The 23,552-nt window shown below is 41.6% G+C and overlaps 1 protein-coding gene across 1 annotated transcript; it reads right to left on the reverse strand.

Moving 5' to 3' along the window:
- Positions 1-6,416: 6,416 nt before the first annotated feature.
- eif4eb (eukaryotic translation initiation factor 4eb) lies at positions 6,417-23,550 on the reverse strand. Its single transcript, NM_001139619.1, has 7 exons — positions 23,369-23,550; positions 8,809-8,912; positions 8,141-8,236; positions 7,897-7,960; positions 7,612-7,725; positions 7,319-7,458; positions 6,417-7,114 (listed from the first exon to the last, which is right to left on the reverse strand). Exons 1-7 carry the CDS (start codon positions 23,384-23,386, stop codon positions 7,000-7,002), a joined length of 651 nt encoding a protein of 216 aa, NP_001133091.1. The 5' UTR covers positions 23,387-23,550; the 3' UTR covers positions 6,417-6,999.
- Between the last annotated feature and the right edge of the window lie 2 nt (positions 23,551-23,552).

Genomic DNA, 23,552 nt, shown 5'->3' on the forward strand with positions numbered 1-23,552 from the left:
CCCCCTACATCAATCTACCCACAATACCCCATAAATGACAAAGTGAAAACAGGTTTAGAATTTTTTGCAAATGTATAAAAACAAAAACAAATGAAATACCTAATTTACATAAGTATTCAGACCCTTTGCTATGAGACTAGACATTGAGCTCAGGTGCATCCTGTTTCCATTGATTCCTTGAGATGTTTCTACAACTTGATTGGAGTCCACCTGTATTAAATTCAATTGATTGGACATGATTTGGAAAGGCACAACACACCTGTCTATATAAGGTCCCACAGTTGACAGTGCATGTCAGAGCAAAAACCAAGCCATGAGGTGAAAGGAATTGTCCATAGAGCGCTAAGATTGTATCGATTCACAGATCTGGGGCACGGTACCCAAGAACACAGTGGCCTCCATCATTCTTAAATGGAAGAAGTTTGGAACCACCAAGACTCTTCCTAGAGCTGGCCGCCCGGCCAAACTGAGCAATTCGGGGAGAAGGGCCTTGGTCAGGGAGGTGACCAAGAACCCGATGGTCACTCTGACAGAGCTCCAGACTTCCTCTGTGGAGATGGGGGAACCTTCCAGAAGGACAACCATCTCTGCAGCACTCCACCAATCAGGCCTTTATGGTAGAGCGGCCAGATGGAAGCCACTCCTCAGTAAAAGGCACGACAGCCCGCTTGGAGTTTGCCAAAAAGGCATTTAATGGACTCTCAGAGCATGAGAAACAAAATTCTCTGGTCTGATGAAACCAATAATGAATTATTTAGCCTGAATGCCAAACATCACATCTGGAGGAAACCTAGCACCATCCCTATGGTGAAGAATGGTGGTTGCAGCATCATGCTGTGGGGATGTTTTTCAGCAGCAAGGACTGGGAGACTAGTCAGGATCGAGGGAAAGATGAATGGATCAAAGTACAGAGAGAGATCCTTGATGAAAACCTGCTCCAGAGTGCTCAGGATCTCAGACTTGGTGAAGGTTCACCTTCCAACAGGAAACGACCCTAAGCACACAGCCAAGAAAACGCAGGAGTTGCTTCAGGACAAGTCTCTGAATGTCCTTGAGTGGCCCAGCCAGAGCCCAAACTTGAACCCAATCTATCATCTTTGGAGAGACCTGAAAATAGCTGTGCAGCGAAGTTGCCCATCCAACCTGATAGAGATTGAGAGGATTTGCTGAGAAGAACGGGAGAAACACCCCAAATACAGGTGTGCCAAGCTTGTAGCGTCATACCCAAGAAGACTCAAGGCTGTAATCGCTGCCAAAGGTGCTTCAACAAAGTACTGAGTCAAGGGTCTGAATACTTACGTAAATGTGATCTGTTTTTTTAATTTTTTAAATTATAAATGACAAAACAAACAGTTATTGCCTTGTCATTATGGCGCACTGTATGTGGATTGATGAGGGGAAAAAACGATTTATGAAGAAGGCTGTAACCTAAAATAAACGTGGAAAAAGTCCAGAGGTCTGAATACTTTGATTGCACTGTATGTGGTGAGTCAATAAAGTCATTACCTATGGCGTTAGGTAACTGCCAAAGGAAACAAGTAAATGAGGGATAAAGTATATTGAAAGCAGGTGAGTTAATTAAGCAATTAGGGTCATGGGTAAAAATGTCCCGTTGCCCATTATTTTGCTCACCATGGCTAGAAGAGATCTCAGTGAATTTGAAAGAGGGGTCTCAAAGGAGCATAGGGGGTTTAAAGTGTGTGTGTGTCAGTCACCAGATCTCAACCCAAATGAAACTTATGGGAGATTCTGGAGCGGCGTCTCAGACAGCGTTTTTTACCACCATCAACAAAACACAAAATTATGGAATTTCTTGTGGAAGAACGGTGGTGTCGCATCGCATCCCTCCAAGAGAGTTCCAGACACTTGTAGAATCTACAGTATGCCAAAGAGCATTGAAGCTGTTCTGGCAGCTCGTGGTGGCCAAACACCGTATTAAGACACTCTATGTTAGGGTTTCCTTTATTTTGGCAGTTACCTGTATTCCTAGGCAGTGTAGGTGTTGATGATTTCAGCTCATTAGATCTCCCATATGTTTCATGTCTATGTCTAAGTCATTATATTAAATCCTTAAGTGCTTCTCTGATTATCCTTTCTATTCCCATAATCTCATATAACAAATCTTACCATTAATCTTCACACTAGTGGGAGTGAAATGAAAGCTCCAACCAGACTCTCTGTAAAATGATCAGCTGTCACCCTCTCCACTATAACCTACAATACAAATACAGAATGGAATAGAATTACAGCAGCCATGAAGGTTTTAAATTATATCACTGAAGCTCTTGACAAAAAACAGCATTGTGTCTCACTTTTTATTGATCTCTCTAAGGCTTTTGATACAGTTGATCATGCTATACTAAGGCAGAGATTGTCAAGTGTAGGTCTTTCAGAGCATGCAGTTGCATGGTTTGTTAACTGTCTGATAGTGCACTCAATTTGATGGGCTTAGGTCTGTTAAATTGTCTGTCTTTAATGGTGTGCCCCAAGGCTCTGTACTTGGTCCTCTCTTATTCACTATTTATATAAATAATTTAGACAAAAATGTCCAAAATGCACAACTTCATATTTATGCTGATGATACTGTTATTTACTGTTGTGCCTCATCTCTTACAAAAGTTTTCCAGAACTTGCAAACTGCTTTTTATACTGTTCAACATACCTTGTGTCAATTGAAGCTTATCCTCAATACTGACAAAACTAAACTAATGGTGTTTTCTAAAGCAAGAAATAGACCTCTGAACCTTTCACCTATTACTACCTGTCAGGGCAAGGAGATTGAGGTTGTAACCTCATAAATATCTTGGAATTTTGATTGATGATGGCCTCTCTTTTAAAATGCATATTCAACAACTTACAAAAAAATTGAAGCTGAAATTGGGATTTTATTTTAGGAATAAGGCCCGTTTTTCTTTTGAAGCCAGAAGGAGGCTAGTATCAGCTACATTTATGCCTTTACAAGACTATGGGGATATTTTATATATGAATGCTCAGTGTTTGAGATCAATTGACACCCTTTACCATGGAACTTTGAGATGTATTTTAAACTGCAAAACCCTTACGCACCACTGCACTTTGTATACCAGGATTGGCTGGCCTTCTCTAGTCACTCGTAGGCTCAGTCACTGCTATACTTTTATTTACAAAGCCATTTTGGGTTTACTACCTTTTTATTTGGGCATTTTTATTGTTCAGAAATGTGGTGGGTACTCTCTTCGTTCGCTGGACTTTATCCTGCTAACTGTTCCAAATGTCCGAACTGAATTTGGTAAAAGGGCATTTAAGTACTCTGCGCCATCGTCTTGGAACGCCTTACAAAATACTTTTAAACTGGAAGAACTTGTCCCGATTGGTATTTTTAAATCACTGATGAATGATCTTGGGACTGATTCCCTGACATGTCAATGTTTTTAATTTGCTGTTTTTGATTTTGTTATACTCTTGTGAATTCTATGGTTTTTACTAGAGTACTTGTAGTTTTTCATGTTGTTTGTCTAATTTTTGTAATGACTTGGCGCTGCCTATCTTGGCCAGGACGCTCTTGAAAAATAGATTTTAAATCTCAAATGAGCCCTTCCTGGTTAAATAAAGGTTAAATAAAATAAAATAAAAAAACTCTTTAAAAGGGAATTTTTCTTGTGCTTGTATGCTAATATCCGCAGTACTGACAGTAATGCCAAAGTACTAGGATTAATGAAATGTTTATGTACTGCTTTGGAATGAAGTATATGGTTTACTAATGGGTTTAAAAGTCCTCCTTATGTAGGTACCCTTGAAATAAAGTGTGGGTTTGTTTTTGTTGGCCTTTGTAATGTCTGTGAGTCAAATAAGTCTCCATGTCAAAATAACACCTCTGGACAAGACACCCACTGTGGGAGCAATGTTCTAAATTGTAGCCTTGCCCATTTGTGATTAGTAACCTTAGCAGAAAGCCTAAATGTTAATTGCCATCATTGGATCTGGTATACATTTTTAGGTCTAGTTTTATGTTGTAGATTTTGGTCTGTGGAGAACTGACAATCAAGGTCCCATACTGGTTGGTCAAATAAGCACCTATTACAATGACTGGCTGCGCTTCAAAATGGGGTAACAGCACCCTCTAGAGGGAAGAGATGAAACTTCAAGGTGACTTCAAAAAAGTAAATCACTGACCCTCACATTAAAGCAATTGGATAATACTTAAAACTCAATTGTAAAACTCAGTTTATTACTGCATTGCGAATAAAATAACCAAATTCATAAAATATTGTATGAATGTTGAAGAGCGGTTATGAAAAGTAAGTAATAAGAATGAAACATGCCTGACATAATGGCAACTCATTATACTTTTATGAAATGGAAAGTATTTGAAAGCTCTGATTTGGTGACATGACAATGTTACAGTGAGGGAAAAAAAGTATTTGATCCCCTGCTGATTTTGTACGTTTGCCCACTGACAAAGAAATTATCAGTCTATAATTTTAATGGTAGGTTTATTTGAACAGTGAGAGACAGAATAACAACAAAAAAATCCAGAAAAACGCATGTTAAAAATGTTATAAAATGATTTGCATTTTAATGAGGGAAATAAGTATTTGACCCCCTCTCAAGGAGAAAGGTTTCTGGTTCCCAGGTGTCTGAGATTAGGAGCACTCTTAAAGGGAGTGCTCCTAATCTCAGCTTGTTACCTGTATAAAAAGACACCTGTCCACAGAAGCAATCAATCAATCAGATTCCAAACTCTCCACCATGGCCAAGACCAAAGAGCTCTCCAAGGATGTCAGGGACAAGATCGTAGACCTACACAAGGCTGGAATGGGCTACGAGACCATCGCCAAGCAGCTTGGTGAGAAGGTGACAACAGTTGGTGCGATTATTCGCAAATGGAAGAAACCCAAAAGAACTGTCAATCTCCCTCGGCCTGGGGCTCCATGCAAGATCTCACCTCGTGGAGTTGCAATGATCATGAGAACGGTGAGGAATCAGCCCAGAACTACACGGGAGGATCTTGTCAATGATCTCAAGGCAGCTGGGACCATAGTCACCAAGAAAACAATTGGTAACACACTACGCCGTGAAGGACTGAAATCCTGCAGCGCCCGCAAGGTCCCCCTGCTCAAGAAAGCACATATACATGCCTGTCTGAAGTTTGCCAATGAACATCTGAATGATTCAGAGGACAACTGGGTGAAAGTGTTGTGGTCAGATGAGACCAAAATGGAGCTCTTTGGCATCAACTCAACTCACTGTGTTTGGAGGAGGAGGAATGCTGCCTATGACCCCAAGAACACCATCTCCACCGTCAAACATGGAGGTGGAAACATTATGCTTTGGGGGTGTTTTTCTGCTAAGGAGACAGGACAACTTTACCGCATCAAAGGGACGATGAACAGGGCCATGTACCGTCAAATCTTGGGTGAGAACCTCCTTCCCTCATCCAGGGCATTGAAAATGGGTCGTGGATGGGTATTCCAGCATGCCAATGACCCAAAACACATGGCCAAGGCAACAAAGGAGTGGCTGAAGAAGAAGCACATTAAGGTTCTGGAGTGGTCTAGCCAGTCTCCAGACCTTAATCCCATAGAAAATCTGTGGAGGGAGCTGAAGGTTCGAGTTGCCAAACGTCAGCCTCAAAACCTTAATGACTTGGAGAAGATCTGCAAAGAGGAGCGGGACAAAATCCCTCCTGAGATGTGTGCAAACCTGGTGGCCAACTACAAGAAACGTCTGACCTCTGTGATTGCCAACAAGGGTTTTGCCACCAAGTACTAAATCCTGTTTTGCAGAGGGGTCAAATACTTATTTCCCTCATTAAAATGCAAATCATTTTATAACATTTTTGACATGCGTTTTTCTGGATTTTTTTGTTTTTTTATACTGTCTCTCACTGTTCAAATAAACCTACCATTAAATGTATAGACTGATCATTTCTTTGTCAGTGGGCAAACGTACACAATCAGCAGGGGATCAAATACTTTTTCCCCCTCACTGTATAGGTTGCCATTGTTGTAGGCTGTCATGATATGCTGCAACCGGTGATATACTGTAGGTGTAGCTACTACTGCTTATGGCTTTATACATTATCCAGCTCTACATGAAGTCCTTAGGGGCTACAGGATGGTTGTTACTGGATGGGCCAAAGAGCTATGGCAATTACAAGTGGCATAGAGAGAGATTATTTCCTGGTGGTTCCTGGGGTTGAAATGGCATATATTATATCATACTATATATAATATTATAAAAAATTATCCGAAGTCACAGAATAACTAAAGAATCATTAGTGCTGTTTCCATTGTAGGCAGAAGATCAAAAGCAATCACTAATAAATGTATACTTTGCAAAAAAGCATCACTGTAAGTCAAATATAAAACCATTTCTAACAAGGAATGTACAAATAACAAGTTGCAAAAAGTACTCCACAATATAAAAACAGATTCTTTTGAATTGCAAACCCAAAGTTTTAATCATGTTAACACAGACTAATTGATTCATGACATGATAAGAAAGTCTTGATTACATCCACTTGAAGTTTAGGGCCATAGCACAGAACAAGTTTAAAAATAGCTAAAAAGCTAATTGGTATAATAAATTAAAATGGCGTAACATAATTAAGGATAACAGCAATTACAATACTGTATAAGGGCACAGAGAAATGTTGACTTTTTAAATATCAAATTAATTCCCTGCCATTAAATAAATCAACAAAATAATTTTCTTTATAAGAGCACTCTGAACATCTTACATTTCTATGAATGGTATTCATTTGCGTTTTGATGTTTGCATGTTCACCTGTGTGGCTATGGCAGGTGTCTTTGTGTGTGTGTGGGGGTTTCCAGAGAAAGTAGTGTTGTGAAAGTGTTGCCTGATTTTAGGTCCAGGACGGTTCTGTTGAAGGTTTTGTATATAGTCATGAGTTTTTCCAAGACTGTGTCACGCAGTCATTGCAGCTCCGTAAACAAATGCACCCACAATGAAATGTAGACCCCCAAAAATGTTATAGACAAGGCATTTGGTGCATTTTCAGACCACAAACTTGTTTTTGGTGGTGGAGCCGCTCTTGGTGGCGGTGTCAGAGTGTGACTGGTAGCCAATGGTCATCTTGATGGGGATTCCCAAGCGCTCCTTATACACTCTCCTGTTGTCACACAGATTGCCATATTTGAAGGGAGGTGGTAGCAACAAACTTTTTGGTATTGGATCTTAGTAATTTAACCAAGCCCAAAATAATTTACAAATACTAAGACTATACACACTTTAGTAAGTCAGCGCATTTTCCTGAGTCCTGATCAAAGTTGGAGTGATAACTAACAAACATTGACTTCACATTGATCTAACTTACCCGATGTGTGTTATGGCTTCCCTGTTGTCAAAATCTGCCGTCCAGATGGCGATTTTGTCTCCTTTCGAGCGAATATTGACTACTGCTCCGCACACTTCGTCACTATAGTCATCAAAAGTCTCCCCAACAAGGCAGAGAAGCTGGACAGGTGAAGTGTCAGGAAAAATATGGATCCACACATTAACATTTCAGTGGCATCACAGAATTCCTTAATCCAGCCACACAGGGAGAAGGTCAAGGTTGCATTTCATTCCAAATTGTCTGCACGCCCCCACACACACACACTAACTCACGGTTTCTAGCCAGAAGCGGTCCAGGTCTTGTCTCCTCTGCTGCTTGCTGAGAGTGATCAGCCAGCGCCCTCCGCGCTTGTTCCGCTCATCCTCCCACATGGGCTCAATGCCATCCTGTCACACCAGAGAAGAGACACTGCTTTACTTGCATTAACAAGGCCATGGCTGAACAGTCCTGAACAACTTTCTTCCAGGTACAATTCTTAATTAAGTTGCAAAGATACCATGTAGTAACATGGAATAAAATGAGTTCCTTGTCTTCTTTTTGAAATGCAACAAACCTACCTTAAAGAGGGAGTAGTCGCATCCAGATATCAGATTGCTTGACAACTGAATATGATTATAGAGACTGAAATGACAAGATAATTTCGTAAGTACAATACACAATTGCAGTGTATTATTGACAACTGAATGCTATCAAGATGATGAATGAAGACCAATTTTGGTATAATCGCAAATCATCCTTTTCATATTCATTCAATCCTTGTCATCACAAAACAAGAACAACTTTAGTCTTATTGATTCTTACGCCCAGAAATCTTCAACAGTGTCAAATGTGGAGATGAGGCAGAGGTTCGCCTGCCATGTTTTGGTCTTATCATTTTTGAAGAACCAAAGAGACCATCTGTTGGGGCAAAACAGAAATGGGATTTGCATAAGGTAAACACTGGCTAATTAAACGCATGCTAAACAAATGTAATCAACAGCCTATAAGCCTCAAAGCAAATTAGGACCTTATGGATGAGGGGAAAAACATTGACACGGTTCATTGCTTTGTGACATTCATTCAGTGTAAAATCCTTAGGCAATTCAACTGCGCTTGATTGCAATAAGGGCAATGCATGGTTGGTAATCACACACAGACAGCCTCAGCTTGGTGGTATAAACACTCATAAGCCAAAGTCACATCTTTAGGTTTGGGTCATGATACCACTACTGTGAATTCACCATGCCTGAGACCTGGGGGGATGCAAACTCAAAGAGGTAACACACAAGATTGAATTGGTGCTTTGCATTGGCAGCTGTGCAACACTGAAAACTGGTGGGATCTACGTGATACTTTACATCAGATGAATATCCACCACTCTTACAGAAAACAACTCCCCGGAGGCATTTTGCATGAAAAGTTTCCTTACAACGCAGCAGCAGCCTGTATGAACAAGGGTTTTTAAAGAGCAGTAGCCTGGGTCAGCTTACTTGTTCTGGAGGGGGTGTTTGATATAGCTCTCAGGGCTCACTATCTCCTGACCAGTCTCTGCTTCTTCTCCTCCTTCAGCATGTTGGGGATTTAAATTGATCTCCTAGTGGAAAACAATTTGAAAGAAGTAAGAAGCGTGACCTTGCAGGACTGTCATGCCTTGGGTCATTGGCATGTTTTTTGTAGTTTTTTTGTAATACAAAGCTGGGTTGATGGTGAGTATAGGTAACAATCAATGAAACGTGATGTTTGTATGCTTTTCCTCATGACCTCGGACGGAAGTTTCTTTTGCAACATATTCTATTTTTTTAAAACTTTATATAGACACTAATCACATAGATGGTCCAACATTATTTAACCTCTCTTGGGTAGGGGGCAGTATTTTGACGTCCGGATGAAAAGCGTGCCCGTAGTAAACTGCCTGCTACTCAGGCTCAGAAGGTAGGATATGCATATTATTAGTAGATTTGGATAGAAAACACTGAAGTTTCTAAAACTGTTTGAATGATGTGTGTAAGTATAACAGAACGCATATGGCAGGCAAAAACCTGAGAAAAATCCAATCAGGAAGTGTGGAAATCTGAGGTTTGTAGTTTTTCAAGTGATTGCCTATACAGTATACCGTGACTTTGGGATCATTTTGCACTTCCTAAGGCTTCCACTAGATGTCAACAGTCTTTAGAATGTTGTTTCATGCTTCTACTGTGAATAGGGAGAGAATAAGAGCTGGAAGTAGATGAGTGAGAAAATGACATGAGCTCTGTGGCATGCGCTCACGTGTGAGTTAGCTGTGTTCCTTTTCTTTTTGAAGACAAAGGTCTTGTCCGGTTGGAATATTATGGAAGATTTATGATAAAAACATCCTAAAGATTGATTCTATACATCGTTTGACATGTTTCTACGAACTATAATATAACCTTTTTGACTTTTCGTCTGAACTTACTGCGCGAGCACAGTGCATTTGGAGTACTCGACCAAACGCGCAAACAAAAAGGAGGTATTTGGACATATATATGGACTTTATCGAAACAAATGGACACAGCGGTTGCATTAAGGAGAAGTTTATCTGTAATTCTGTGCATAACACTTGTATCGTTTATCAAAGTTTATGATGAGTATTTCTGTAAATTGATGTGCTCATTCACCGGAATTTTTGGGAGGCAAAACATTTCTGAACATTACACGCCAATGTAAAATGGGGTTTTTGGATATAAATATGAACTTGATCGAGCAAAACATACATGTATTGTGTAACATGAAGTCCTATGAGTGCCATCTGATGAAGATCAAAGGTTAGTGAAACCCCACCTCTTTAAGGAATATCTTTAAGGAATACCTGGGATAGGATTAAGTAATCCTTCTAACCCCCCTCACCCTCCCCCCCCCCCAAAAAATATAGATGTACTATTGTAAAGTGGTTGTTCCACTGGATATCATAAGGTGAATGCACCAATTTGTAAGTCGCTCTGGATAAGAGCGTCTGCTAAATGACGTAAATGTAAATGTAATTAATTTTAGCTGTATTTCTGGCTTTTGTGACGCCTCTCCTTGCTTGGAAAATGGCTGTGTGGTTTTTCTTGTCTTGGTGCTGTCCTAACATAATCTAATGCTATGCTTTCGCCGTAAAGCCTTTTTGAAATCGGACACAGTGGTTGGATTAACGAGAAGATTATCTTTAAAATGGTGTATATTACTTGTATGTGTGAGAAATTTAAATTATAAGATTTTTGTTGTTTTGAATTTGGCGCTCTGCTATTTGACTGGCTGTTGGCGAGGTGGGACGCTACCGTCCCACGTGCCCTAGAGAGCTATCCACTTAAGATGAACGTGCGCAGGTAACCTACTTTTTGAAGTGATTTGTTTGACAATCAGATGAAAACATCATGACTGGTTGTGTTCATGACACATTAAAAGGTAATACATTTCCAAAGTTAAATAACCCTGCTCTAGAGGTTTAACTCTTAAAGGCTCTATATGCTCAATCTGACGTCTGCAGTGGCCGTACAGCATTTACTGCAATGCGGACTCCGCAGAAGTCAGAGCAAACATACTTTTTACTTTTTGCTGTTGTGAAAGAAGTTGTCATGGAAGTGAGTTTATGTTTATACAGGACCTCCTGCCCTCACATACGTCAAACAATTACAGTGCATTCGGGAAGTATTCAAACCCCTTCCCCATTTTGTTACGTTACAGCCGTATTCTAAAATGGATTAAATCTTTTTTCCCCTCAATCTACACACAATACCCCATAATGACAAAGCAAAAACAAGTTTAGAATTTTTTGCTCAATTAAAAAAAAAAGACATTCCTTATTTACATAAGTATTCAGACCGTTTGCTATTAGACTCGAAATTGAGCTCAGGTGCATCCTGTCTCCATTGATCATCCTTAAGATGTTTTTACAACTTGATTGAAGTCCACCTATGGAAGATTTTATTGATTGGACATGATTTGGAAAGGCACACACCTGTCTATATAAGGTCCAACAGTTGACAGTGCATGTCAAAGCAAAAACCAAGCCATGAGGTCGAAGGAATTGTCCGTAGAGCTCAGAGACACAGATCATGGGAAGGGGTACTGGCCAACAGCATCCCTACGTTGAATCATGGTGGTGGTAGCATGGGGATGTTTTTCGAGCGGCAGGGACTGGGAGGCTAGTTAGGATTGAGGGAAAGATGAACAATTTAATCAATTTCAGAATGAGACTAACATAACAAAATGTGGGCAAAATGAAGGGGTCTGAATACTTTCCGAATGCACTGTATAATGGAAAAACAGAGTAAAAAAAAATCTAAAGGAAGTTGTTTTGAGAGATATGAAAGATCCGGAATGATTTTAAACCCCCCTTTTTTGGCACTAAACTACTTCCATAGCCTATATACTTCCATTCATTATTGAATTTCTTACTGGTACTGGGCTACCTTCAGAGTCTTGAGAATTGGGGGTTGTCCTAGAGCAAAACACCTTTCCATGAAGGGGTCATATTAGTGTGTAGCGCAAACTGCTTGGATGCTACAGACAGAAGTTGGCAGATCGGCTGAACCGACTTTAGAAGCTTGTGGGGGTCGTAGAGCCAAACGGCGAACACTATCATGTTCGTGAGTCTCATCGATCCATAGAGAGGTCGTAAATAGTTTGTTTGCCAAATTGTTCGGACACAAGACGTTTGTAAGAACACTGATTTTAGGGATGTCTCCTGGTCTGACAAACACTACTGTAACTCTGCCACCCTCCACCGCTGATGTGGAAGTCTGACAATGGCGGATGCGGTGGATTGAGACGCAGCCCATGCAAATAAACATCTAGCTTAAACAGACATTTCTATGGGGATTGTTGTATTATGCTAATTATATTTCTGTGGGGACATTGACTCTAGGGGTTTTTAAATTGTCTTTAATATAAAGCCCATAAAAAATAGTATAGGTCCTATAAAAAAAAGACTCCCCGACTGTCATGGTATAATTCAGACTCTGGATGACGCTTAAGTGAATTTGCTGCTGTATGCTAATACCCTTACATAACATCCTGACCTTGAACGCAAACACTGTAACACGACTTTTGTAATTGATTTATTTGAACAGGGAAATGTACCAAACCTGAGCTGAAGCATTTAAAGAGTTGAACCATCATAATTACATTGAAAAAAATTCAACTTGCATCGATTTAAGGTTCAAAATGTTATGCTCCCCCGCCCCACTTTGGCCGCCCCATTCATAATGTTCTGGGCACGTGCACAAGACGGAAGCACATGCCCGCGATTCATGCCAACCAAAGTCTTGCATGTGTTTACATGGTTTTGCGTATATATGCCAGGTGATAGAAATTTCAAAGGCTGTACTGGCACTCTAAAAAGTCTGGTAAATAATACTTTCCTGTGGATATTTTGTCTCAAATGTCAACCAGCAGAAGGACCAACCACACCGACAACCGGTAGAATAAGTTCAAATGTATTTTTTTTTCAACATTCTGGCTTGTAAGGGAACTTTCCATGTTTTTGCAGTACTTTGTTTCCGACTGTATACCAAGAATGTACAGGTAACTGCCGAAATAAAGGAAACACCAACAAAGTTTCTTAATAGGGCGCAGGGCGACCACGAGCCAGAACAGCTTCAATGCACCTTGACATTGATTCTACAAGTGTCTGGAACTGTATTTATTTTTTTAATGTAACCTTTATTTAACTAGGCAAGTCAGTTGAGAACACATTTTCTTTGTGTGTGTGTGTGTGTGTGTGTGTGTGTGTGTGTGTGTGTGTGTGATATATACACTGCTCAAAAAAATAAAGGGAACACTAAAATAACACATCCTAGATCTGAATGAATGAAATAATCTTATTCAATACTTTTTTCTTTACATAGTTGAATGTGCTGACAACAAAATCACACAAAAATAATCAATGGAAATCCAATTTATCAACCCATGGAGGTCTGGATTTGGAGTCACACTCAACATTAAAGTGGAAAACCACACTACAGGCTGATCCAACTTTGATGTAATGTCCTTAAAACAAGTAAAAATGAGACTCAGTAGTGTGTGTGGCCTCCACGTGCCTGTATGACCTCCCTACAATGCCTGGGCATGCTCCTGATGAGGTGGCGGATGGTCTCCTGAGGGATCTCCTCCCAGACCTGGACTAAAGCATCCGCCAACTCCTGGACAGTCTGTGGTGCAACGTGGCGTTGGTGGATGGAGCGAGACATGATGTCCCAGATGTGCTCAATTGGATTCAGGTCTGGGGAACGGGCGGGCCAGTCCATAGCATCAATGCCTTCCTCTTGCAGGAACTGCTGACACACTCCAGCCACATGAGGTCTAGCATTGTCTTGCATTAGGAGGAACCCAGGGCCAACCGCACCAGCATATGGTCTCATAAGGGGTCTGAGGATCTCATCTCGGTACCTAATGGCAGTCAGGCTACCTCTGGCGAGCACATGGAGGGCTGTGCGGCCCCCCAAAGAAATGCCACCCCACACCATGACTGACCCACCGCCAAACCGGTCATGCTGGAGGATGTTGCAGGCAGCAGAACGTTCTCCACGGTGTCTCCAGACTGTCACATGTGCTCAGTGTGAACCTGCTTTCATCTGTAAAGAGCACAGGGCGCCAGTGGCGAATTTGCCAATCTTGGTGTTCTCTGGCAAATGCCAAACGTCCTGCACGGTGTTGGGCTGTAAGCACAACCCCCACCTGTGGACATCGGGCCCTCATACCACCCTCATGGAGTCTGTTTCTGACCGTTTGAGCAGACACATGCACATTTGTGGCCTGCTGGAGGTCATTTTGCAGGGCTCTGGCAGTGCTCCTCCTTGCACAAAGGCGGAGGTAGCGGTCCTGCTGCTGGGTTGTTGCCCTCCTACGGCCTCCTCCACGTCTCCTGATGTACTGGCCTGTCTCCTGGTAGCGCCTCCATGCTCTGGACACTACGCTGACAGACACAGCACACCTTCTTGCCACAGCTCGCATTGATGTGCCATCCTGGATGAGCTGCACTACCTGAGCCACTTATGTGGGTTGTAGACTCCGTCTCATGCTACCACTAGAGTGAAAGCACCGCCAGCATTCAAAAGTGACCAAAACATCAGCCAGGAAGCATAGGAACTGAGAAGTGGTCTGTGGTTACCACCTGCAGAACCACTCCTTTATTGGGGGTGTCTTGCTAATTGCCTATAATTTCCACCTGTTGTCTATTCCATTTGCACAACAGCATGTGAAATTTATTGTCAATCAGTGTTGCTTCCGAAGTGGACAGTTTGATTTCACAGAAGTGTGATTGACTTGGAGTTACATTGTGTTGTTTAACCTGTTATGGCTAGGGGGCAGTATTTTCACGGCTGGATAAAAAACGTACCCGATTTAATCTGGTTACTACTCCTGCCCAGTAACTAGAATATGCATATAATTATTGGCTTTGGATAGAAAACACTCCAAAGTTTCTAAAACTGTTTGAATGGTGTCTGTGAGTATAACAGAACTCAAATGGCAGGTCAAAACCTGAGAGATTCCTTTACAGGAAGTGGCCTGTCTGACAATTTCTTGAACTTCTTTGCCATCTCTATCTTTTACAAAGGATCTCTGCTCTAACGTGACACTTCCTACGTCTTCCATGGGCGCTCAGAGCCCGGGAAAAACCTGAATGTCGTCATCCCAGCCCCAGGCTGAAACACATTATCGCCTTTCTCAAGTGGCCGATCAAGGGACTGTGGGCTTAGGCGCGTGCCCTGGCCGCCCCCGTCTTTGTGATTTTTCCTCTGTTTGCCGAAAAGGAGATTCCCGGTCGGAATATTATCGCTTTTTTACAAGATAAATTGCATAAAAATTGATTTTAAACAGCGGTTGACATGCTTCGAAGTACGGTAATGGAATATTTAGACATTTTTTGTCACGATTTGCGCCATGCGCGCGTCCCTGATTTACCATTTCGGATAGTGCCTGGGACGCACAAACAAAACGCCGCTATTCGGATATAACGATGGATTATTTTGGACCAAACCAACATTTGTTATTGAAGTAGCAGTCCTGGGAGTGCATTCTGACGAAGACAACAAAAGGTAATTAAACTTTTATAATAGTAAATCTGATTTTGGTGAAGGCTAAACTTGCCGGGTGTCTAAATAGCTAGCCCGTGATGGCTGGGCTATGTACTTAGAATATTGCAAAATGTGCTTTCACCAAAAAGCTATTTTAAATTCGGACATATCGAGTGCATAGAGGAGTTCTGTATCTATAATTCTTAAAATAATTGTTATGCTTTTTGTGAACGTTTATCGTGAGTAATTTAGTAAATTGTTAGCAAATTCCCCGGAAGTTTGCGGGGGGTATGCTAGTTCTGAACGTCACATGCTAATGTAAAAAGCTGTTTTTTGATATTTACATTTACATTTACATTTTAGTCATTTAGCAGACGCTCTTATCCAGAGCGACTTACAGTATAAATATGAACTTGATTGAACAAAACATGCATGTATTGTATAACATAATGTCCTAGGTGTGTCATCTGATGAAGATCATCAAAAGGTTAGTGCTGCATTTAGCTGTCTTCTGGGTTTTTGTGACATTATATGCTAGCTTGAAAAATGGGTGTCTGATTATTTCTGGCTTGGTACTCTGCTGACATAATCTAATGTTTTGCTTTTGCTGTAAAGCCTTTTTGAAATCGGACAGTGTGGTTAGATAAAGGAGAGTCTTGTCTTTAAAATGCTGTGAAATAGTCATATGTTTGAAAAATTGAAGTTTTTGTATTTTTGAGGAATTTGTAATTCGCGCCACGCCTATCATTGGATATTGGAGCAGGTGTTCCGCTAGCGGAACGTCTAGATGTAAGAGTGTTCCCTTTATTTTTTTGAGCATTTTTCATGGATATAAATAAATATCCATGAAAAATGATGGCAGCTGATTCATGATTTCAACTGGCTGAGAAATGCTGCCTGCCTGTCTGTCTAATCCCGACATCTGACCCATACACGTTCATTACTATGGGTAGGCTGGACAATAGAACGAGTCAAAATTCACCCAAGGCTGAAAAATGGCAAAAGAACATTGGCTAAACTGGAACACTAGCGTGAGCAGAGCCTGTCTTGATTCGAGTGACACTTAAGATTTTTCCATTTAGCCTAAATGGCACCAAAAAAAATTATTCCTTTCTATTTTATCACCACAATTTGTTCTAAGGACGAAACTGAAAAATAACAACTTGTGTAGAAATTTAAACTTCTGCACCTCGATGGTGCCAAGTGTGCTTATGTCTGCATAACACCTTAGCTAACCTGTCTGGGGTATGTGGGACGCTAGCGTCCCACCGGCGGGACACACTGCCAACAGCCAGTGAAATAGCAGGGGGCCAAATTCAAAACAACAAAAATCTCATAATTCAAATTTCTCAAACATACAACTATTTTACACCATTTTAAAGATGAACTTCTCATTAATCCAACCACATTGTCCGATTTCAAAAAGGCTTTACGGCGAAAGCATAGCATTAGATTATGTTAGGACAGCACCAAGACAAGAAAAACCACACAGCCATTTTCCAAGCAAGGAGAGGCGTCACAAAAGCCAGAAATTCAGCTACAATTAATCACTAACCTTTGAAGATCTTCATCAGATGGCACTCATAGGACTTCATGTTATACAATACATGTATGTTTTGCTCGATCAAGTTCATATTTATATCCAAAAACCCCATTTTACATTGGCGTGTAATGTTCAGAAATGTTTTGCCTCCCAAAAATTCCGGTGAATGAGCACATCAATTTACAGAAATACTCATCATAAACTTTGATAAGATACAAGTGTTATGCACAGAATTATAGATAAAATTCTCCTTAATGCAACCGCTGTGTCAGATTTCAAAAAAGCTTTATGGCGAAAACAAACTTTGAAATAATCTGAGTACAGCGTTCAGACACAAAACCAAACCCGCCATTTTATGGAGTCAACAAAACTCAGAAATAATATTATAAATATTCACTTATCTTTGATGATCTTTGTCGGAATGCACTCCCAGGAATCCCAGTTCCCAAATAAATGTTAATTTGTTTCGATAAAGTCCATATATATGTCCAAATGCCTCCTTTTTGTTTGCGCGTTTGGTCGAGTTCTCCAAATGCGCTGTGCTCGCGCAGTAAGTTCAGATGAAAAGTCTAAAAAGTTATTTTACAGTTCGTAGAAACATGTCAAACGATGTATAGAATCAATCTTTAGGATGTTTTTATCATAAATCTTCCATAATATTCCAACCGGACAAGACCTTTGTCTTCAAAAAAGAAAAGGTACACAGCTAACTCCCACGTGAGCGCATGCCACTGAGCTCATGTCATTTTCTCACTCATCTACTTCCAGCTCTTATTCTCTCCCTATTCACAGTAGAAGCATGAAACAACATTCTAAAGACTGTTGACATCTAGTGGAAGCCTTAGGAAGTGCAAAATGATCCCAAAGTCACTGTATACTGTATAGGCAATCACTTGAAAAACTACAAACCTCAGATTTCCACACTTCCTGGTTGGATTTTTCACAGGTTTTTGCCTGCCATATGAGTTATATTATACTCACAGACATCATTCAAACAGTTTTAGAAACTTTTCTATCTAAATCTACTAATAATATGCATATCCTACCTTCTGAGCCTGAGTAGCAGGCAGTTTACTACGGGCACGCTTTTCATCCGGACGTCAAAATACTGCCCCCTACCCTAGAGAAGTTAACACTAGAAGCCTCCTCCCTAAGTTTGTTTTATTCACTGCCCTAGCACACTCTGCCAACCCGGATGTCCTAGCCGTGTCTGAATCCTGGCTTAGGAAGACCACCAAAAACCCTGAAATTGCCATCCCTAACTATAACCTTTTCCGACAATATAGAACTGCCAAAGGGGGCAGAGTTGAAATTTACTGGAGAGATAGCCTGCAGAGTTCTGTCTTACTATCCAGGTCTGTGCCAAACAATTTGAGATTCTACTTTTAAAAATCCACATTTCCAGAAACAAGTCTCTCACCGTTGCCGCTTGCTATAGACAACCTTCTGCCCCCAGCTGTGCCCTGGACACCATATGTGAATTTATTGCCCCCCCCATCTATCTTCAGAGCTCGTGCTGTTAAGTGACCTAAACTGGGACATGCTTAACACCCCGGCCATCCTACAATCTAAGCTTGATGCCCTCAATCGCACACAAATTATCAATGAACCTACCAGGTACAACCCCAAATCCGTAAACACGGGCACCCTCATAGATATCATCCTAACCAACCTGCCCTCCAAATACACCTCTGCTGTCTTCAACCAGGATCTCAGTGATCACTGCCTCATTGCCTGTAATCGGTCAGCGGTCAAACGACCACCCCTCATCACTGTCAAACGCTCCCTAAAACACTTCAGCGAGCAGGCCTTTCTAATTGACCAGGCCCGGGTATCATGGAAGGATATTGACCTCATTCTGTCAGAATCGGATGCCTGGTTATTCTTTAAAAGTGCGTCCCTCACCATCTTAAATAAGCATGCCACATTCAAAAAAATGTAGAACCAGGAACAGATATAGCCCTTGGTTCACTCCAGACTTGACTGCCCTTGACCAGCACAAAAACATCCTGTGGCGTACTGCATTAGCATCGAATAGCCACCGCGATATGCAGCTTTTCAGGGAAGTTAGGAACCAATATACACAGGCAGTTAGGAAAGCAAAGGCTAGCTTTTGCAAACAGAAATTTGCATCCTGTAGCACTAACTCCAAAAAGTTCAGAGGCCACTGTAAAGTCCATGGGGAATATGAGCACCTCCTCCCAGCTGCCCACTGCACTGAGGCTAGGAAACACTATCACCACCGATAAATCCACAATAATTGAGAATTTCAAGAAGCATTTTTCTACGGCTGGCCATGCTTTCCACCTGGCTACCCTTACCCCGGTCAACAGCCCTGCATCCCCCACAGCAACTTGCCCAAGCCTCCCCCATTTCTCCTTCACCCAAATCCAGATAGCTGATATTCTGAAAGAGGTGCAAAATCTGAACCCCTACAAATCAGCCGGGCTAGACAATCTGGACCCTCTCTTTCTAAAATTATCTGCCGAAATTGTTGCAACCCCTATTTCTAGCCTGTTGAACCTCTCTTTCATATCGTCTGAGATCCCCAAAGATTGGAAAGCTGCCGCGGTCATCCCCCTCTTCAAAGGGGGAGACACTCTAGACCCAAACTGCTACAGACCTATATCTATCCTACCCTGCCTTTCTAAGGTCTTGCCTTTCTAAGTCAAGTTAACAGATCACCGACCATTTCAATTCCCACCGTACCTTCTCCGTTATGCAATCTGGTTTCCGAGCTGGTCATGGGTGCACCTCAGCCACGCTCAAGGTCCTAAACAATATCAGTACAAGCTATAGGTACAACTATAGGTACAAGCTAATAACAAGTTATATATGCTATCTTATTGAACAAGCACCTTAACTCAAATAACGATGTGTGCGCTAGGCATCTCTCTCCAGCTCGTTGTGCTGCTTGGCTGGCTAGCTGCTCAACGGTTTCCTCCAGATATTGCCACTGTTCTCGCACACACTGCAGTGCACACTACCACCATCAGTTGTGTGTCTCCACCAGTTCCAGAAAGTCCACTCCTTGCATACGTACTGTAAATATGATGAATCATAGATTGGCAAGGAAATCCTCTTCATCTTCACTGTCCAACTGCATTGTCACGGAGCTGGAACCAGCCGAAGAGGATGGAGTTGCCTTAAAGCTGTATGCTGCTGTGGTGCCAAACTGCTGCAGAACTTCACTTGGTAGTTTATGCTGGTAACAGGTATCACCAGCCAGCTTCAGTCCATTCCGCACCAGGAGTATGGAGTTGCGAGTGTGCAGTGACATTCTCTTTCTTAACTTTGACTTGACCACACTCATTTGGCTGAACAGCCGTTCAACCTCCACATTTGAGTGTGACAAGGAGAGGGCAGCGAGTGCAGCTTTGCACAGTCCTTCAAATGGATTTGACCCGGAAGAGTCCTTGTAGTTCTTCACTTCACTCCAAAACTTGACTGTATTTTCAGTTGAGTCTCACCTAAACAGATTGATGTTTCTCCATTGGGGTGGCAGGTAACCTAGTGGTTAGAGCATTGGACTAGTAAGCGAAAGGTTGCAAATCGAATCCCCGAGCTGACATGGTAAAAATCTGTCGTTCTGCCCCTGAACAAGGTAGTTAACACACTGTTCCTAGCCCGTCATTGAAAATAAGAATTTGTTCTTAACTGACTTGCCTAGTAAAATAAAAAATAGATATATAAAAATGTTGGTAACAATTTTATCAATTGTTTGGGGCTGGTACCCTAGTAGCTCAGCTACTTTAATAATTTCAGTGGTGCCTTTATTGTGCTTTGGCGTTTCCTTAACACTGAACAAAGCCATGTTTTGCAAGGCGTCTAGGTTGTCTGGGAGCCTTGCCTGCAGCTCCTTGCTTAAAGCAACAATGTAGTTGATGCACTGTCTCCGAATGACCTTTTCGTCCTCTGGCGCAAGACTGAGTTGGTACACCGTGCTCTGGAAAAGGTACCCAAGGTATGGTGATGGACTGAGATGTCCATCAATGGCATCCTTCAGGACCTCAATTTTTGCCATAGGGTTGACTACTCTGCTGCAAATTGATGTTAAGAGGTGTACCAGACTGTCCAAAAGCTTGACAGGATCCGTTTGCTCTCCCTCAACTGACTTCACTGCAACTTGTACTTCGGACAGGATTGATTTCAAGAATGTCAGGAAGACATAGTTTGTCTTGTCCATGTACATGGCGTGGAGCAAATCTGCCATGTAGCAATGCTCACTGGCCTTGGTCAACTCAAAGTAGAGTTTCAATACTTCACACTGGCTCAATATACGAGTTACCGCAGGCTCAATCGATAGCCAACGTGTGGCACACACTTTGGTGATCTGCAGGGGTTTCTGGCCACAATTAAATGGTGGCACACACTGCTTTGTATGCCTCGCGCTATTTTGGGGAAATCGAAAACCAGTTGTAGGTTTCCCTGATTAAGTACTCAACACTCCTAGGGATGGTTTCTTTGGATGCTGCACTGACAGCCAATTGTAAAGACTGGCACACACAGCGGATGAGTACCAAATTGGGCAATGCACATTCTTCCTTTAAATCTTGTGCACCCCAGTCATCACGGACGCATTATCAGTGCCAATACCCTGAAGATTCTCTTTTTTAAGGTAATACTTCTCAAGAAACTCAACTACCGCCTTTGCTATTGATCTGGCATCGCCTCTTCCAATTCAACCAACCCGAAAAATGTGGACACAGCGGTTATTTTTTTTTAGCTCTGAAATACCAAATCACCACACCCAGGAATTTCGAGACACTGACATCAGTGTACTCATCCAAAAGGAGACTGAACTTCTCATCCCCCACATCTGATGTTACCCTTTTGAGAAAATAAAGAGCCAGTACTCCCCAAATAATTTCTGTGCATTTGGAAGTATGTTGCTGCCACAGAATCTGAAAAGGCAGCTTTGCAAGCCATACCTAAATGGTCGCATGCTAGCGGGGAATAATGCTCTGCAGTGGCCATTGCCATAGTAGCTTCTGCGCTTTTGCAGTAATCCACTTTCTTAACCAACTGTGGTAATGTAGACTGCGTTGTGGGGTTGTACGGTTTTGATTTATTTATATGCTTTGCTGTTGCACAATGTTTTTTGATGTCATACATTTTTGCAAGCATATCTGATTTGCAGTACGCACAGTATGCTCGACAATCATCCCCAATTACTGGCTTCAGCCACCCTTTAAATTCAGGTACAGACTCCCACTCTTTTCTATACTTCTGGCTGTACAATTTTGATTGAGACATGATTGATGTTGTAAGTTCTGTTCAAGATCAAACATTCGTGACCAACTATATTCATTGGGTTTGTCTCGTCGAACGCATACTACTGCTGCTGCAGTCAGCCAACCAGTGTTGCAAACTCGTTTTCAGGGTAAGTTGCTAGAGGCAGGTTGATTTGTTGCTAAATGACGTTGTGATGTCATTGTGTTATAACTTAAACAGTGTCATAACGTTACTCAAATTGACTGGCCATCTTAGCGAAAAATATGATTTGACATTTGTTCAGGTACAGACTCCCACTCTTTTCTGTACAAGTTTGATTGTGACATGTTGATTGATGTTGTAAATTCTGTTCAAGATCAAACATTTGTGACCAACTATATTCATTGGGTTTGGCTCATCGAACCCGTACTACTGCTGCTGCAGTCAGCCAACAATGATTTGCAATTTGGTGAAATTGCTCCTGGCCTGCTGCTGCCTGTGCACGAGCTGAGCGCCTGCTGCTGACGTCACTCACAGCAGCCAGGCACGTGCAAAAGTTACCAGGCTAGTCTGAAAATTGCCATCACAGGACAGGTCTCATTGCCAAAAATAGCAAAGCACGCATTGTGACGTATTTTTATAGTGGATATCAAGTTTATAATTTGCCTGGCTGGGCTGATGAGACAGTGGATTGCCCAGTCAGATGGATCGGAGTAAATAGGCATTCTAACGTCATAGATTTAGCCGGTGGTAACTTGTGGAATAGACACCGGCTGGAATGCGCTTTTAATCAATCAGCATTAGACCCACCCGTTGTATATTACCTGTATAGCTCAGTGTAATTTTATTAGGCAATCAGCTAGAGATAGCAAGCTAACTAGCCTGAAGTGGGATAAAAAGTCCCAAGAAAGCACAAGCTGACAACTACCTAGCGAGTTACACCATATATAATGCACTATTTATTTTATTAAAACATTTATGATCGAGCATATTTAGCAGCTGTCACACCGTTTACCGAGCTTGGTAGCAAGCCAGATACTAGCTATTATTAAGGCTATTCACATAACCTAGCGAACATTCCCCTCTCACTTTGCCATGCTGCTTGGGTCGTGGCAGAAAAAGTTTCTACAACCGAAAATATGACCATAAACATGCATTTCATTCTAAGTGATTAGATTTGAGCTACTAATACCATATTTGGAGTAATAGTGTATATTTTTGGGAAACGGATTCCGATAAACTTTATTAAATATTTTGGCCGGTAAAGGTACTCACCGGTTCCGTGGTCGCCATCTTATGATTCTTCGCGTAAACGTTGACATTCATTGGACTGACTTGGGGTGTAATCATTAGTCCAAACAGTTGCAAACAGTTTCGTTTTGCAACGAAAGCGATAGTTTCTATTGAACAAATTCAGGTAGTTCCCTCCCCGTTTCGTTCCGTTTGGTTCTATTTGGTT

The sequence above is a fragment of the Salmo salar genome, chromosome ssa09 (genome assembly GCF_905237065.1).
Source record: "Salmo salar chromosome ssa09, Ssal_v3.1, whole genome shotgun sequence".
In the NCBI taxonomy this organism is placed as follows: domain Eukaryota; kingdom Metazoa; phylum Chordata; class Actinopteri; order Salmoniformes; family Salmonidae; genus Salmo; species Salmo salar.